The 16,816-nt window shown below is 49.9% G+C and overlaps 1 protein-coding gene across 2 annotated transcripts; it reads right to left on the bottom strand.

The window, feature by feature from the left end:
• Nucleotides 1–10,751: 10,751 nt before the first annotated feature.
• LOC121562365 (acid sphingomyelinase-like phosphodiesterase 3b) lies at nucleotides 10,752–16,816 on the bottom strand. Of its 2 annotated transcripts, XM_041874665.2 has the most exons (6): nucleotides 16,727–16,816; nucleotides 16,349–16,562; nucleotides 16,059–16,156; nucleotides 15,790–15,927; nucleotides 14,816–14,949; nucleotides 10,752–11,453 (listed from the first exon to the last, which is right to left on the bottom strand). In XM_041874665.2, the coding sequence occupies exons 1-6, from the start codon at nucleotides 16,794–16,796 to the stop codon at nucleotides 11,091–11,093; spliced, it is 1,017 nt and encodes a 338-aa protein (XP_041730599.2). In that variant the 5' UTR covers nucleotides 16,797–16,816; the 3' UTR covers nucleotides 10,752–11,090. The 2 variants fall into 2 exon arrangements, with proteins under 2 accessions (XP_041730599.2, XP_041730600.2); XM_041874666.2 differs by lacking the exons at nucleotides 16,059–16,156; nucleotides 16,349–16,562; nucleotides 16,727–16,816 and adding an exon at nucleotides 15,238–15,405 and having other exon boundaries at nucleotides 15,790–15,881.

Below are 16,816 nucleotides of genomic sequence, written 5' to 3'. Positions count from 1 at the left end.
TATGGATTTCACATGACTGGGCATGGGTGGGCCTGGGCTGGCATGGTTACATGAGTTTTTCCCCACAAAAGGGCTTTGTTACAGACAGAAATACTCCTCAGTTTCATCAGCTGTCCAGGTGGCTGGTCTCATACGATCCCGCAGATGAAGAAGCCGGAAGTGGAGGTCCTGGGCTGGCGTGGTCTGCGGTTGTGAGGCGGGTTGGACATACTGCCAGATTCTCTAAATCGACATTGGAGGCGGCTTACGGTAGAGAAATGAACATTAAATTCTCTAGCAACAGCTCTGGTGGACATTCCTGCAGTCAGCATGCCAATTGCACGCTCCCTCAAAACTTGAGACATCTGTGGCATTGTGTTGTGTGACAAAACTGCACATTTTAGAGTGGCCTTTTATTGTCCCCAGCACAAGGTGAACCAAGGTGATTCATGCTGTTGAATCAGTTTATTGATATGCCACACCTGTCAGGTGAATGGATTATCTTGGCAAAGGAGAAATGCTCACTAACAGGGAAGTAAACAAATGTGTGCACAACATTTGAGAGAAATAAGCTTTTAATGCGTATGGGACATTTCTGGGATCTTTTATTTCAGCTCATGAGACATGGGACCAACACTTTGCATGTTGCGTTTATATTTTTGTTCAGTGTAAATCAAAACTATTTTAACACATTATTTAGTATATGTAAAGACAACATTAAATTAAGAATAGTCTGATGGGTGACAATATAAGTCTATCACTTGTGAATGATGTATTATAAATTGTGAATGATGCCCAGCGTGTGCAGTAAGGCAAGAAACAGCACATGCCTTTTTTTTTTTTACTTTCTCAAATCATAGTCGCACACCTCATGTAGCCTAGCCCATAGGCCTATGTTTTGAAAAGGTTTGTATCACAACTAAAGTGGCCAAATAACTTAATATGAAGCACATTAATTTGCTTTACAACCAGTGTAGAGCCTAACTGGCATACATAAAAATGCACCTTTATACAGTGGGGAAAAAAAGTATTCAGTCAGCCACCAATTGTGCAAGTTCTCCCACTTAAAAAGATGAGAGAGGCCTGTAATTTTCATCATAGGTACACGTCAACTATGACAGACAAATTGAGAAAAAAAATCCAGAAAATCACATTGTAGGATTTTTAATGAATTTATTTGCAAATTATGTTGGAAAATAAGTATTTGGTCACCTACAAACAAGCAAGATTTCTGGCTCTCACAGACCTGTAACTTCTTCTTTAAGAGGCTCCTCTGTCCTCCACTCGTTACCTGTATTAATGGCACCTGTTTGAACTTGTTATCAGTATAAAAGACACCTGTCCACAACCTCAAACAGTCACACTCCAAACTCCACTATGGCCAAGACCAAAGAGCTGTCAAAGGACACCAGAAACAAAATTGTAGACCTGCACCAGGCTGGGAAGACAGAATCTGCAATAGGTAAGCAGCTTGGTTTGAAGAAATCAACTGTGGGAGCAATTATTAGGAAATGGAAGACATACAAGACCACTGATAATCTCCCTCGATCTGGGGCTCCACGCAAGATCTCACCCTGTGGGGTCAAAATGATCACAAGAACGGTGAGCAAAAATCGCAGAACCACACGGGGGGACCTAGTATATGACCTGCAGAGAGCTGGGACCAAAGTAACAAAGCCTACCATCAGTAACACACTACGCCGCCAGGGACTCAAATCCTGCAGTGCCAGACGTGTCCCCCTGCTTAAGCCAGTACATGTCCAGGCCCGTCTGAAGTTTGCTAGAGTGCATTTGGATGATCCAGAAGAGGATTGGGAGAATGTCATATGGTCAGATGAAACCAAAATATAACTTTTTGGTAAAAACTCAACTCGTCGTGTTTGGAGGACAAAGAATGATGAGTTGCATCCAAAGAACACCATACGTACTGTGAAGCATGGGGGTGGAAACATCATGCTTTGGGGCTGTTTTTCTGCAAAGGGACCAGGACGACTGATCCGTGTAAAGGAAAGAATGAATGGGGCCATGTATCGTGAGATTTTGAGTGAAAACCTCCTTCCATCAGCAAGGGCATTGAAGATGAAACGTGGCTGGGTCTTTCAGCATGACAATGATCCCAAACACACCGCCAGGGCAACGAAGGAGTGGCTTCGTAAGAAGCATTTCAAGGTCCTGGAGTGGCCTAGCCAGTCTCCAGATCTCAACCCCATAGAAAATCTTTGGAGGGAGTTGAAAGTCCGTGTTGCCCAGCGACAGCCCCAAAACATCACTGCTCTAGAGGAGATCTGCATGGAGGAATGGGCCAAAATACCAGCAACAGTGTGTGAAAACCTTGTGAAGACTTACAGAAAACGTTTGACCTGTGTCATTGCCAACAAAGTGTCACGAACAGAAGAGGACCCAAGAGCGCAAGTTCAAATTCAGAGTTCTTTATTCAAGGTTACAGGCGGGAAGAGGAGTCCCAGGGGTGTCAGGGGTCTTTCAGGGTCCTCCTGTGGGTACCTGTGCTCCGGGGGTCACCAAATGTCCGGGGGTGTCCAGTCCAAGTGCTTAGTGTGTGTGTTCCCCAGTGATGGAGCGGCGTATCGGGCTGAGGGTGGTGAAACGTCTGGGCACGCTCATCTGGTGGTCGGAGACCTGGGGGACACACACACACAACAGCAATATGAATGGCAGGCAGAAGTACAGATCAGGGCTGGGCAAATATCGTGGTGAGAGACAGAAGGCAGAAACGAGTTACCGGAGGGGCTGAAGATCGGAGAGTAGTCGAGGTCCAGAAGGCAGGTTGGGATAGACGGGGCAGTAGAACAAGGAGGCAGTCAAGAAAGGATCGGTATCACAAACAGGAGTCAGAGCGCAGACAGGCAGGTTACTGGTCCGGGTTTGAAGACGATCTGACAGGGCTTGGCTGAAAACCAGGGCTTGATATACTGGGAGAGGTAGTGGGGAAATGCAGTTCAGCTGGCAGAGTAATTAGAACAGAGTGAGGCAAGGTGAGGATGGTGAGTGGGAAATGCAGTGCAGCTGGCCAGGTAACAAGAGCAGAGCAGGGCAGGTGGAGCTAGTTAGGCTGAGTAGAGAGAGGGAGGTGAGCAGAGTGGAAGATAATTGAATGCAATTAATGTTGCTACCAGGGAGAGAGAGTGCTCATGACAGGACCCCCCTCCAAGGGACGGCCCCAGAAGTCCCAAGAACAACATCATGCCGGGAGGGTGGAGGGGAGCAGGCGGCGGGTCAGAACTCCTCCGAGCGGTCCGAGTGAATCTCCTCATCCTCAGAAGGAGCTGGAGGGTCACGGTCGGGAGACAGGACAGGCACTGAGACAGGAGCAGGGCGGGCCGGACGGCTAGGAACCCCTCTTGGACGGCCCCTACGGATTGCAGGCTGATCAGGATGTAGTCGGTGGAAGTCAGTGATAAGGGTCCGGTCCACTATCCTCCTGGCCGGGATCCAGGTCCTCTCCTCTGGACCATATCCCTCCCAATCAACGAGGTACTGGAGACCCCTACCCCTTCGCCTAGAGCGGAGCAGCCGCCGGACGGTGAAGACAGGACCGCCATCTACGAGGCGCGGAGGAGGTGGCGCCGGAGCTGCAGGGACCAGGGGACTTTCATGGACCGGCTTGACCTTGGAGACGTGGAAGGTGGGGTGGACCCGCATGGAAGCGGGCAACTGAAGTCGGACCGCCGTTGGACTGATGACTTTCTGCACAGGAAAAGGACCAATGAAGCGAGGGCCAGCTTTCGTGATACAACCCGCAGCGGCAGATCCCGGGCAGACAGCCAGACCTTCTGACCAACCCGGTAAGTAGGTGCTGGGGTCCTCCGTCGGTTGGCACCGACGGCGTAGCTGGTTCCAGACTTCAGGAGCACAGTGCGAGCCTGGGCCCAAGTGCGGCGGCAGCGGCGGGCATACGCAAGAGCAGACGGACAGGTGGCATCCGCCTCCTGGCTGGCAAACAGTGGAGGTTGATACCCGTAGACACACTGAAAGGGGGAGAGCCCGGTGGAGGAACTGGTGAGTGAATTATGGGCATATTCCACCCAGAGCAGGTGTTGAGCCCAGGCCCGGGGATTTTGGGAAGCCACACACCTCAGTGCCTTCTCCAGCTCCTGGTTCATGCGTTCAGTCTGGCCGTTTGACTGCGGGTGGAATCCAGACGATAGGCTGGCGGTGGCCCCAAGGAGATGACAGAACTCCTTCCAAAAGGTTGCTGAGAATTGCGGGCCCCGGTCTGACACTATATCCTGGGGTAGGCCATGGATACGAAACACATGTTCCAGGACCACCTGGGAGGTCTCTTTAGCAGAGGGTAGTTTGGGAAGGGGCACGAAGTGGGTCATCTTACTAAAGCGGTCAACAATGGTAAGGATGACTGTGTGTCCGTCAGAGGGCGGAAGGCCCGTAACAAAGTCCAGTGAAACGTGGGACCAGGGCCTCTTGGGTATGAGTAGGGGTTGCAGCAACCCAGCAGGAGGCTGGTTGGGAGTCTTGTTTCGGTTACAAGTGGGACAAGCTCGGATGAATTCTCGGACATCCCGTCTCATCCCCCCGCCACCAGAACCGCTGGCGGACCAGATGAAGGGTGCAGTGATGCCGGGATGACAGGCCAGACGGGATTCGTGCCCCCACTGAATCACAGGTGACCTGAGATTTGCTGGAACAAACAGACGGTTGGGGGCGCTGGTGCTTGGACCTGGCTGGTCCCGAAGAGCCTCCATGACCTGCTTCTCGATCTCCCAGGTGAGGGCCGCTACGACCAAGTGGCTGGGAAGAATGGGAGCTGTCATGGCGGTGGTCTCGTCCTTCTGAAACATCCGGGAAAGAGCATCAGGTTTGATGTTGCGAGATCCCGGGCGGTAGGAGAGCGTGAAATTGAAGCGCGTAAAGAACAGAGACCACCGCTGTTGACGGGAGTTCAGCCTCCTGGCTGTTTGGATATACTCCAGGTTCTTGTGGTCTGTCCACACTACGAATGGTTCCTTTGACCCCTCTAACCAGTGCCGCCATTCTTCAAGGGCGAGCTTGACAGCCAACAGCTCGCGGTTCCCAATGTCGTAGTTGCATTCGGCAGGGGTTAGCCGACGGGAGTAGAAGGCACAGGGGTGCATCTTGCCATCCTCAGCTGCTCTTTGAGAAAGCACTGCACCCACTCCCACGTCCGAAGCATCTACCTCCACCACAAACTGCCTTGCTGCATCTGGCATCTGGAGGATGGGAGCAGAAGTGAAACATGTCTTGAGGATATTGAAGGCCTTATCAGCAGCTGATGTCCATTGGTACGGTTGTTTAGTGCTGGTTAGCGCCGTGAGGGGTGCAGCCACTGTGCTATAGTTTCTGATGAATCTCCTATAAAAGTTGGCAAAGCCCAGGAACTGTTGCAACTTCTTCCGAGACTCAGGAACTGGCCAGGAAGTGACAGCCGACACCTTCGTGAGATCCATCTGAATGCTGCCCTCGGTCACCACATACCCCAGGAATGAAACGGTCTTGGCATGGAACTCGCACTTCTCTGCCTTCACGAAAAGAGAGTTCTCCAGCAGGCGGCGCAGGACCAACCGGACGTGGTGCGTGTGTTCTGACAGAGTCTTTGAGAATATTAAAATATCGTCAAGGTACACAAATACGAACGTATTTAGCATGTCCCTGAGGATATCATTCACTAGGGCTTGAAAAACTGCTGGGGCATTGGTGAGGCCGAAGGGCATGACGAGATATTCATAGTGGCCGGTTGGTGTGTTGAACGCTGTCTTCCATTCGTCTCCCTCCCTCATCCGCACCAGATGGTAGGCATTGCGAAGGTCCAGCTTAGTGAATACAGTGGCTCCCTGCAGCAGTTCGAAGGCAGACGAAAGTAAGGGCAGTGGGTAGCGATTCTTAACCGTGATGTCGTTTCAGACCCCGGTAATCTATGCATGGACGAAGAGAACCGTCCTTCTTGCCGACAAAGAAGAATCCCGCTCCCCGCGGGGGAAGACGACGGTCCAATTATCCCGGAGGCAAGAGAGTCATTAATGTAGTCCTCCATGGCCTTTCTTTCCGGGGCTGACAGTGAATACAGACGACCCTTGGGAGGTGCTGTGCCAGGCAGGAGATCAATCGCGCAGTCATAGGGTCTGTGTGGGGGGTAGAGATGTCGCCTTGGATTTGTTGAACACCTCTTTCAGGCTGTGGTAACAGGCCGGAACATTGGATATGTCGGAGGTAGCGCTAGATCCTTCCCGGTGAACGGGCAGGGTGGCCCCCTTAAACAGGTCTGGTGACAACTCCTTCCCCACTCACGGACTGTTCCTGTCTCCCAGTCGATGTGGGGTTGTGCTGACGGAGCCACGGGTATCCAAGAATGAGTGGTTGGCCAGGTGAGTGTAGGAGGTGAAACTGGATGGACTCCTGGTGGTTTCCTGACAGCAGGATTGTCACAGGGGCGGAGATATGAGTGACAGTGCCAAGATGATGCCCATCCAGGGCTCGTGCAGGAATGGGTTGTGTCAGTTGATGATGGTTCACGCCCAGTTGCTGTGCAAGCTCAGGGTCCATGATGTTTGCTTCGGCCCGGAATCCACAAGGGCGGCCAATGTATGAGTCTTGTCAGAAAGCTGAAGGCGGAGATGAAGCAGGGTCTTTCGGATGGAGGGAGACTGAAGGCTTGTTGAGCTCACCCGGATCTCCCCTACACCTGGTGAGCTGCGGCTTTGCCGGACAAGTAGCGACACGGTGATTCTCGCCACCACAGTAGAGGCAAAGGTTGGAGCTTAGACGGCGCCGACGCTCCTCGGGAGTCAGAGAGGCACGGCCAATCTCCATGGGCTCAGGCTGATTGAGTTGGCTATGGGACTTGACAGGCAGGGGCTGGACAGAAGCGGTATCGACCCGAGTACGGATGGCAGGTTGACTGAGACGGCCCTTCTCCCTCCTCCGGGTCTGTATACGGCGGTCAATGCGAACGGCAAGGTCAATGGCGGCATCAAGCGTTGAGGGCGGGTCATGGAAACAAGCTCGTCCTTGATATAGTCCGCCAGGCTATGGAGGAAGGCTTGCACCAGTGCCTCTGGGTTAAACGAGCTTTGACTGGCCAGGGTACGAAAGTCAATGGAGAAGTCTGCCACTGTCCGATTGCCCTGACGGATGGTGAGCAGAGCTTGTGACGCTTCGGCTGTTGGCGAGCCTAGGTCAAAGACCTTTAACATCTCCTCCTCAAAGGCACTGAAGGAGGCACAGGCTGGGGTTTGCCGGTCGAATTCGCCGTTCCCCACAACCGAGCTCGACCGGTGAGATGTGTGATGACATACCCCACCTTGGCTCCCTCTGTTGAGAAAGTCCTGGGCTGTAGTACAAACTGGATTCGGCAGCTGCTCAAGAATGGTCTTACTTGCTTCTGGTTGCCATCAAAACGTTCCGGGTTCCCAATCCTTGGTTCAGGAGCGTGGGGATCTGGTGGCAGCACTGCCGGGCCTGCAGCATTGGGACCTCCAGCGGAGGGATGAAGGAGTATCGGTGGTACAGGAACAAAAGGACCAGGGGGGGGTGCAGGTGGAGTAGCCGGGCTTGAGAGTAGTTGCAGGGCTTGGGCTAGCTGTTGTTGCTGCAGTTGGAACTGTTGTTGCTGCTGGTTGAATAGCTGGAGAAGGGAAGCGATGTCGCCAGCCATCCGATTTATGTCTCCCTCAGAGCGTTCCAGTCGCTGTAGGGCAGTCCTCTCTGGCTCTTCCTCCATCGTGGTCAGGGAGTGCGCTGGGTCCATGATGTTCAGATCGTTCTGTCACGAACAGAAGAGGACCCAAGAGCGCAAGTTCAAATTCAGAGTTCTTTATTCAAGGTTACAGGCGGGAAGAGGAGTCCCAGGGGTGTCAGGGGTCTTTCAGGGTCCTCCTGTGGGTACCTGTGCTCCGGGGGTCACCAAATGTCCGGGGGTGTCCAGTCCAAGTGCTTAGTGTGTGTGTTCCCCAGTGATGGAGCGGCGTATCGGGCTGAGGGTGGTGAAACGTCTGGGCACGCTCATCTGGTGGTCGGAGACCTGGGGGAACACACACACACAACAGCAATATGAATGGCAGGCAGAAGTACAGATCAGGGCTGGGCAAATATCGTGGTGAGAGACAGAAGGCAGAAACGAGTTACCGGAGGGGCTGAAGATCGGAGAGTAGTCGAGGTCCAGAAGGCAGGTTGGGATAGACGGGGCAGTAGAACAAGGAGGCAGTCAAGAAAGGATCGGTATCACAAACAGGAGTCAGAGCGCAGACAGGCAGGTTACTGGTCCGGGTTTGAAGACGATCTGACAGGGCTTGGCTGAAAACCAGGGCTTGATATACTGGGAGAGGTAGTGGGGAAATGCAGTTCAGCTGGCAGAGTAATTAGAACAGAGTGAGGCAAGGTGAGGATGGTGAGTGGGAAATGCAGTGCAGCTGGCCAGGTAACAAGAGCAGAGCAGGGCAGGTGGAGCTAGTTAGGCTGAGTAGAGAGAGGGAGGTGAGCAGAGTGGAAGATAATTGAATGCAATTAATGTTGCTACCAGGGAGAGAGAGTGCTCATGACACAAAGGGTATATAACAAAGTATTGAGAAACTTTTGTTATTGACCAAATACTTATTTTCCACCATAATTTGCAAATAAATTCATTAAAAATCCTACAATGTGATTTTCTGGAATTTTTTCCCTCATTTTGTCTGTCATAGTTGACGTGTACCTATGATGAAAATTACAGGCCTCTCTCATCTTTTTAAGTGGGAGAACTTGCACAATTGGTGGCTGACTAAATACTTTTTTCCCCCACTGTAATAAAGCATTACATGCATAATCACATTTTTGAGAACAGTGTTTTCCCGCTAATTGATTGCATTTTGGAACATTTGCGCTTATAGCCTACTGCCGTGTGCGCATTGCTGCGCTTATAATGTGAAGAAATAGCCTAATAGTTGATCAACATTTTAAGCTAAACGTTCTGATCTGTTGCATCAGCCTCATTGCGTAAAAAAATAAATATGCGAGTGGTTGTATTAATTTGGGATCTATCACATCCCACAACTGTCCCAGAGTAGGCTATGTTTGGAATATTTATTTATTGCACAAAAGGACAAGTTGACCAATAGAATAGGTCAACTTTTGTACTATGGGGGATAGTAGATTGACATAGACTAGTGCTTTTGCTGTTCGTTAGACCTACTCATCTTGTTGGCTGATGAAAAGTAGGATAAATGTGGACAGAATTCGATGAGGGACACTTGTAGCCTACTTCTTAGCTGAGATGCATGTGAGAAGGACCCGATCATGTTACGGGCATTGGCTAATAAGAATTGAGATATCTGAGAGAGCCATGTGAGTGAGAAGTGCTTCGGAGTACTGCAGCCGGGAGAAGGGAATTATAATTATTATATTCAGCCCAAGGGCACAACGGCTACTTTGGCCGCAAAAGGCATGGATTTTTTAGGTGGCATTATGGCCACACAAGGGGGATGCCGCCGGGAAATTTGAGGGCTGGTGAGAATATTATCAAGTGCTTGTCAAATTGTGAATGAGAGACTGATGAAGTGTGTGCAGCCTGCACAATAAACAAATCAGAGCTCATGCCTTTCATGCAACTTTTTTCAAATCATCATTAGAGTCGCATCATGCAGCCTTAGAATGTATTAAAAATCAAAACATATAGCCCAACGTTTGTAACACAACTAAAGTTGCATAAATAACTAAATTAAGCATATAGGAGGACCTGTTTATTTGTTAACCGCTCAACACAGAATAGCAACATGTGCGCACTTCCTTGGAAAGCTTTTGGAGAAAATATCCTTTCTATTTTATTCAGCTATGTTCAATTGTATTCTTCGTACTGTGAAAAAATAAAACATAATGCCACAGAATTTTAAGCAAATCTTGTCTGCTAAATGAACTAGTGTAGCCCACAGCGATATGGCATTGCCATATCAGGGCCAACCATAAGGACAAAATAGACTACATTTTCTTCATATCATGTTTCTTTAGACCTGTCTAAAATAAATAATGGATTTATTGTAATGATGTAGGCTATACTAAATGGATTTATTATACTTTTTTAAATGTAGATGTTCCAAAGGTCTGCATCAGTGGCTTGTAGGTGTCACGTCTACTCCTGCTCCCTTCCTCTGGCGCTCGACGTCTCCGGTCTACTAACCACCGGTCCTGGCAACCCACATTGCGCACACCTGGCAACCATCATTTCGCACACCTGCTCCCCATCGTTAAGCACACCTGGACTTCATTACCACCCTGATTACTCTCCCTTCATATAGCCCTCAGTAAGCCTCAGTCATCAGGCAGTGTTGTTTTCTCTCACGTTCAGTACACGGCTCATGTTTGTTATTTTGTATCGTTTCATTATTAAACTCACCTTCTGCACCTGCTTCCTGACTCCCTGCGTATACGTTACAGTAGGCTATGAGTGGAAGCCAGGAGATGCTAAACCCGTTTATGTTAATTCATGGTCAATTATCGTGAGACTGCAACTTTTATGTTAATTAACGGTCAATTACCATGAGATGGCAGTTATTTGCTTGACAATCACCTGCGGACAAAATTTCATGACCGCCACAGCCCTAGGTTCAACTCGATCTTCAAAATATTATAAATTGATTTATTAAAATAGGGACTATATGGAAATTGAAATGAAAACATTGCTCATTCTTGCTACAGTCTACCACAAAGAATGGGCCTCGCTAGAGTATCAAAATGATTTTCAGGTGGTAGAAATGTTACTTTAAACCAATTAACATGAGTTAAAATAAGTCACAAAAAGAGTTTTGAAATCAAAGGTCGTGGATCTTCTTATTAAACCATTTTTTTCTAAATGTTCATAGCATTACTTTAACAAGCATGGCACATTATTGAAATTGAGATGCACAGACTGGAAAATGCAGCATGCAGTCAATCCGTGAATTCTGATCGCTATACTCAAAAAGAGGCATTCTTGAAAGATCTAATGTTAGAAAAAGTTAAATGTATCTATTTGATTAAATCATTTAAGGTAAATGTCCTTAATCGCAACATTTGGAAGAAGGACTCCATAGGATGGAGCAGCCTTTCATTCTTTTCATTGTAGGCAGCCAGTAGTAATGGATCCATGTCTTTGGTGCACATTGAGATCATTAACAGCTGGACCAGACCAGACTGATCACCACAGAGAGAACTGGCAACAAGGCAACACCAGTCGATGACGCCCTCTCTTTCTCCAGACAATGCTCGTACCTCTCAAAGTCTACCTCTCTAGCAGCACACACGTGGTTGACGCGGCAGTCACTGTTGCACTCTGTCAGGTCGTAGTTGACTGAGTTGAACTCGTAGTACTTCTGCAGATAGCAGCGGTTGCTGGCCATGCGCTCTGCGACCTGGTGCATGGAGGCCGGGGAGGCGTCAGGCACACGAAAGCTCTCAGTGAAGCGGTACTCTTTCTCCCAGCGTGCCTGGGCCACGTTGGCATGGGTCAGGTTCAGGTAGTAGGTCACCATGTCCTGTGGGTTGAGAGACAGATTGGAGACAATCACCAGACTCCATCAACCATCTCCCTGACCATTTTCATCTGATCAAGCCATGAACTGACCTTCTCCATTTTGCTTTTGCTTTTGAAGCGCTTAGAGATGTTTTTCTGTTATGAAAAGCGCTATAGAAGTTAAAATACATGATTGTTATTATAATTTTTAAAGCATAACATAGTCCACAAAGCGGGTAGCAGCAGGGTAGCACATCCAGCACAGTTGCTGGAGCCGTGCAGGAAAGAACAATGTGAAAATAAACTATCTGAGCCAGCACAGTATGGTTTGGTTCGGTCCTATAGTGTTAATCAGGCATTAATGGAAGAGGCAGAATGGTAAGATTATGTTTCTGAGCAACCATTAAATTGATACATTGTTTTGGCTTTTAAGAAGAAAATAAAATACCTGAGTCCGTCTGCTCTTACTGTGACACTCTGGCTCCGGGACTTTTATATTTGAGCCAGGGTGTATTTGTTTTGTTGGGGTTTGGTTTGGTTATGTTGGAATTTGGGTGTATTTCTATGTTTGCAGTTCTGTGGGGTTTATTTCTAGGTTTGGTCGATGACTCCCAATCGGAGGTAACGAGTGTCAGCTGTCGGCTCGTTATCTCTGATTGGGAGCCATATTTATTCTGATTGTTTTCCTGTGGGAATTGTGGGTTTTTGTTCCAGGTTCAGTCATAGTCACTGTAGGACTTCACTATCGTCATTTGTTTGTTGTTTTCGTGGTTGCTTTTATTTAAATAAAGTCATCATGTTCACTCCACGCGCTGCGTATTGGTCCGTTTCCTCAGACGATCGTGACAGAAAAACCCACCACAAAAGGACCAAGCAGCGTGTCAAGCGGCAACAGGACCTACCTACACAGGAGTTATGGACGCCTATCAAGGATTCATGGACTTGGGAGGAGATACTGGATGGAAAGGGTCCTTGGGCACAACCGGGAGAATATCGCCGCCCTCGTGAAGAGCTGGAGGCAGCTAAAGCCGAGAGGAGGTGGTATGAGGAGGCAGCACGGAGTCGAGGCTGGAAGCCCGTGGGTACTACCCAAAAATTTCTTGGGGGGGGGCTAAAAGGGAGTGTGGCGAAGTCAGGTAGGAGACCTGCGCCTACTCCCTGGACTGACCGTGGAGAGCGAGAGTACGGGCAGACACCGTGTTACGCAGTAGAGCGCATGGTGTCTCCTGTACGCGTGCATAGCCCGGTTCGGTACATTCCAGCTCCACGTATCGGCCGGGCTAGTTTGAGCGTTGAGCCGGATGTCATGAAGCCGGCCCCACGCATCCGGTCACCAGTGCGTCTCCTCGGGCCGGCTTACATGGCACCAGCCTTACGCATGGTGTCCCCGGTTCGCCTACATAGCCCGGGTGCGGGTTATTCCACCTCCCTGTACTGGTCAGGCGACGGGGAGCATACAACCAGGTAAGGTTGGTCAGGCTCAGTGCTCAAGGGAGCCAGTACGCCTGCACGGTCCGGTATTTCCGGCGCCACCTCCTGTCTCCAGTCCAGTACCACCAGTGCCTACACCACGCACTAAGCCTCCTGTGTGTTCCCCGAGTCCTGTGCGTCCTGTTCCTGCTTACCGCACTAGCCCTGAGATGCGTGTCCTCAGCCCCGGTACCTCCAGTTCCGGCACCACGCATCAGGCCTACGGTGCGTCCCCAGGGTCCAGTATGCCCTGTTGCTGCTCCCCGCACTAGCCCTGAGATGCGTGTCCTCAGCCCGGGACCACCAGTTCCGGCACCACGCACTAGGCCTTATGTGCGTCCCCAGGGTCCAGCATGCCCTGTTCCTTCTCCCGCACTAGCCCTGAGATGCGTGTCCTCAGCCCGGGACCACCAGTTCCGGCACCACGCACCAGGCCTATAGTGCGTCTCGGCCGGCCAGAGTCTGCCGTCTGCCCAACGGCGCCTGAACTGCCCGTCTGCCCAACGGCGCCTGAACTGCCCGTCTGCCCAACGGCGCCTGAACTGCCCGTCTGCCCAACGGCGCTTGACCTGCCCGTCTGCCCAACGGCGCCTGAACTGCCTGTCTGCCCAACGCCGTCTGAACTGTCCGTCTGCCAAGCGCTGCATAAGCCGCCCGTCTGCCATGAGCCTTCAGAGCCGTCCGCCAGACCGGAGCCGCTAGAGCCTTCCGCCAGACAGGATCAGCCAGAGCCTTCCGCCAGACAGGAGCCGCTAGAGCCTTCCGCCAGACAGGATCAGCCAGAGCCTTCCGCCAGACAGGATCAGCCAGAGCCTTCCGCCAGACAGGATCAGCCAGAGCCTTTCGCCAGACAGGATCAGCCAGAGCCTTCCGCCAGACAGGATCGGCCAGAGCCTTCTGCCAGACAGGATCAGCCAGAGCCTTCTGCCAGCCATGAGCAGCCAGATCCGTCGGCCAGCCATGAGCAGCCAGATCCGTCAGCCAGCCATGAGCAGCCAGATCCGTCAGCCAGCCATGAGCAGCCAGATCCGTCGGCCAGCCATGAGCAGCCAGATCCGTCGGCCAGCCATGAGCAGCCAGATCCGTCAGCCAGCCATGAGCAGCCAGATCCGTCAGCCAGCCATGAGCAGCCAGATCCTTCAGCCAGCCATGAGCCGTCCAGCCAGGATCCGCCAGAGCCGGCCCAGCCAGGATCCGCCAGAGCCAGCCAGCCAGGATCCGCCATTGAGTCCGGTGCTGTCCCTTAGCCCGGTGCTGCCCTCATCCTGGTGCTGCCCCTTAGTCCGGTACTGCCCCTTAGTCCGGTGCTGCCCTCTTAGTCCGGTGCTGCCCGTTAGTCCGGTGCCGCCCCTTAATCCAGTGGGGTTTAGTTGGGGGGTGGTCATATGGAGGAGGCTACGGAAGCGGATAGTGACTAAGGTGGGGTGGGGACCACGACCAGGGCCGCCACCGTGGACAGACGCCCACCCAGACCCTCCCATAGACTGTATGCTGGTGCGCCCGGAGTTCGCACCTTTAGGGGGGGGTACTGTGACACTCTGGCTCCGGGACTTTTATATTTGAGCCAGGGTGTATTTGTTTTGTTGGGGTTTGGTTTGGTTATGTTGGAATTTGGGTGTATTTCTATGTTTGCAGTTCTGTGGGGTTTATTTCTAGGTTTGGTCGATGACTCCCAATCGGAGGTAACGAGTGTCAGCTGTCGGCTCGTTATCTCTGATTGGGAGCCATATTTATTCTGATTGTTTTCCTGTGGGAATTGTGGGTTTTTGTTCCAGGTTCAGTCATAGTCACTGTAGGACTTCACTATCGTCATTTGTTTGTTGTTTTCGTGGTTGCTTTTATTTAAATAAAGTCATCATGTTCACTCCACGCGCTGCGTATTGGTCCGTTTCCTCAGACGATCGTGACACTTACTTTGACTAGAAGGGTTTGGGTGTCATATTCAAAGACACGGATCCCAGGGTTGTTGGCTCCGTCTATGACCCCAGGTAAGGTGGTCTTCCAGGGAGTGACCCCAGGGGTCAAGAACATGGCACTGATAGGGGAACCTGGGGAAAGACAATTGGTGAGATACTTTAGATGAGAGGCACAAGTACTATAGGTTGGCAGCACACATAGATTTTTCTCTGCATCCAATGTTTGAACAATCATGTTAAAATGTTGAATTAGCCTGGTCCCAGATCTGTTTGTGCTCTTGCCAACTCCATTGCTATGTTGGCAAAAGATCAGAAACAGACTATGACCCTGGCTAATGTTGAATGTCTTGAGGTGGTGGAACAAAGTTTGACAAAATTGAATGAAAGTGTAGTATGTGTATCCGTTAAATGACACTGTACCTTCCGAGCTGTAGAACATGCGGAAGCTGTCAGTGTGATGATGGCCGAAGAACTGTCCGATAATGAGAGGGTGATGCTTCTGGATCATGCTTTTGGACTGGAGTTGACTAATTCCACTCCAGACTCCATTGACTGGTTTCCCAGACACGGATTAACCCTAGTCCTGAACTAAAAAGTTATTTCAATGAATTACGTCAATTGAGCATGCTTTTTAGTCCAGGAGGCTTAATCTGTGTACAGGTGGTATACCCCTACCCACATGCACATACTGTATTACTTCAACTTCCTCGTACCCCTGCACATTGACTCAGTACTGGTATTCCTTGTATATATATTGTATATATATTGTTTTTATTGTTTTTATTGTGTTACTATTTCCTTTTTTTATTTAGCAAATATGTGTCTTATCTTTTAACTCTGCACTGTTGGGAATGGGCTCCTAAGTAAGCATTTCACTGTAAAGTCTACACCTGTTGTATTCAGGGCATGTGACCAATAAAAATGTTTTTGATTTTACATGACCAAGCCTAGGCAGGATCTGTTGTAGTTTACCTGTACGGAAGGTTGTTTGAGACTCTGGTTTCAACCAGCCCTGCCACAGCTGTGCTGTCTGTTCATAGATGTTGTTCTGGGCTGGGGGTAGCTGGCTCTGGTAGTCATGATTCCCCAGCGCTGAGTACACTTTAGTACCTGAAAGGTAACATGAGCTGATCATATGGCTTTGATGAATATATCCAAAAAGACAACAAAAGGAAAACGAAATATCTTTCAGTTTGGCCCTGAGGGACTTCCCCCTCAAAAGCTTTGGAGGTTAGACACACCTGGAAAAACAAGCTTTATGATGTGGGTGAGGTTGCTGATAATGGAGAGAACCGCCTCTTCTCCCAGATCCTCGTTCGGGACATGCGGCGTGTCATCTCTGTAGGGCAAATGTCAGGTTGTTTTAATGGGCATCTTTTAGAGAAAGTCAATCACAGGTGTAGAGCTTTATAAACAGTACATGGGAGCAATCCTCAATGTTCTTCAATGGAACATTTTAAGAAGGTAAATGTACAAGTAGTTCAATTTACACACACAAGGGCTACATAAAATAAATGTGAGTTTGTTGTACCCTGTCCAGACGATGAAATCCGGATCTGGCAGAATGTCTTTCATTGCATACACTGTGGAGTTAATAAGTTCCCATGGCGCGTCGCAGAGGTAGTCTCCAAATTTACCAGCACTGTGCGCAGGCCGTTTTCCACTGGATGCACACACACGATCTGGATTGTCGGTGAGTTTATAGGTTGGGTCCCAGTGAAGATCCGTGATGTGCCAAAAGTTGCCTGGAAAGAGAAGTGCTGATGACACGCAGATAGATCGACTACAGCATTATCGAATGGTTATCTAACAACACATAGCTGCATTGTTTTCTATTATTGATTAGGCTATATTAAATACATTATTTAAATTGTTGCATGTATATTGTTTGGCCATTTTATGCACTCACCTGACAGCCCCAGAACTTTCCCGCATGTGAATAGAAGACAGGACAGGAGGATTGTCCGCATCGCAGCCATAGTGCGCTCTGACTATCAAG

The sequence above is a fragment of the Coregonus clupeaformis genome, chromosome 17 (assembly GCF_020615455.1).
Source record: "Coregonus clupeaformis isolate EN_2021a chromosome 17, ASM2061545v1, whole genome shotgun sequence".
Taxonomy (NCBI): domain Eukaryota; kingdom Metazoa; phylum Chordata; class Actinopteri; order Salmoniformes; family Salmonidae; genus Coregonus; species Coregonus clupeaformis.
The sequence above is the reverse complement of the archived record's forward strand: the minus strand, read 5'-3'. Positions and strand labels throughout refer to the sequence as shown.

Bases quoted from the DNA above. Each gene is read 5' to 3' on its own strand.
- LOC121562365 (XM_041874665.2), bottom strand. From the start codon at position 16,796: ATGGCTGCGATGCGGACAATCCTCCTGTCCTGTCTTCTATTCACATGC. The intron at 15,928-16,058 runs GTGTGTCTAACC...GTTACCTTTCAG, and splicing joins CATAAAGCTTGTTTTTCCAG to GTACTAAAGTGTACTCAGCG. The intron at 14,950-15,789 runs GTAAACTACAAC...GTCTTTCCCCAG, and splicing joins TCAAACAACCTTCCGTACAG to GTTCCCCTATCAGTGCCATG.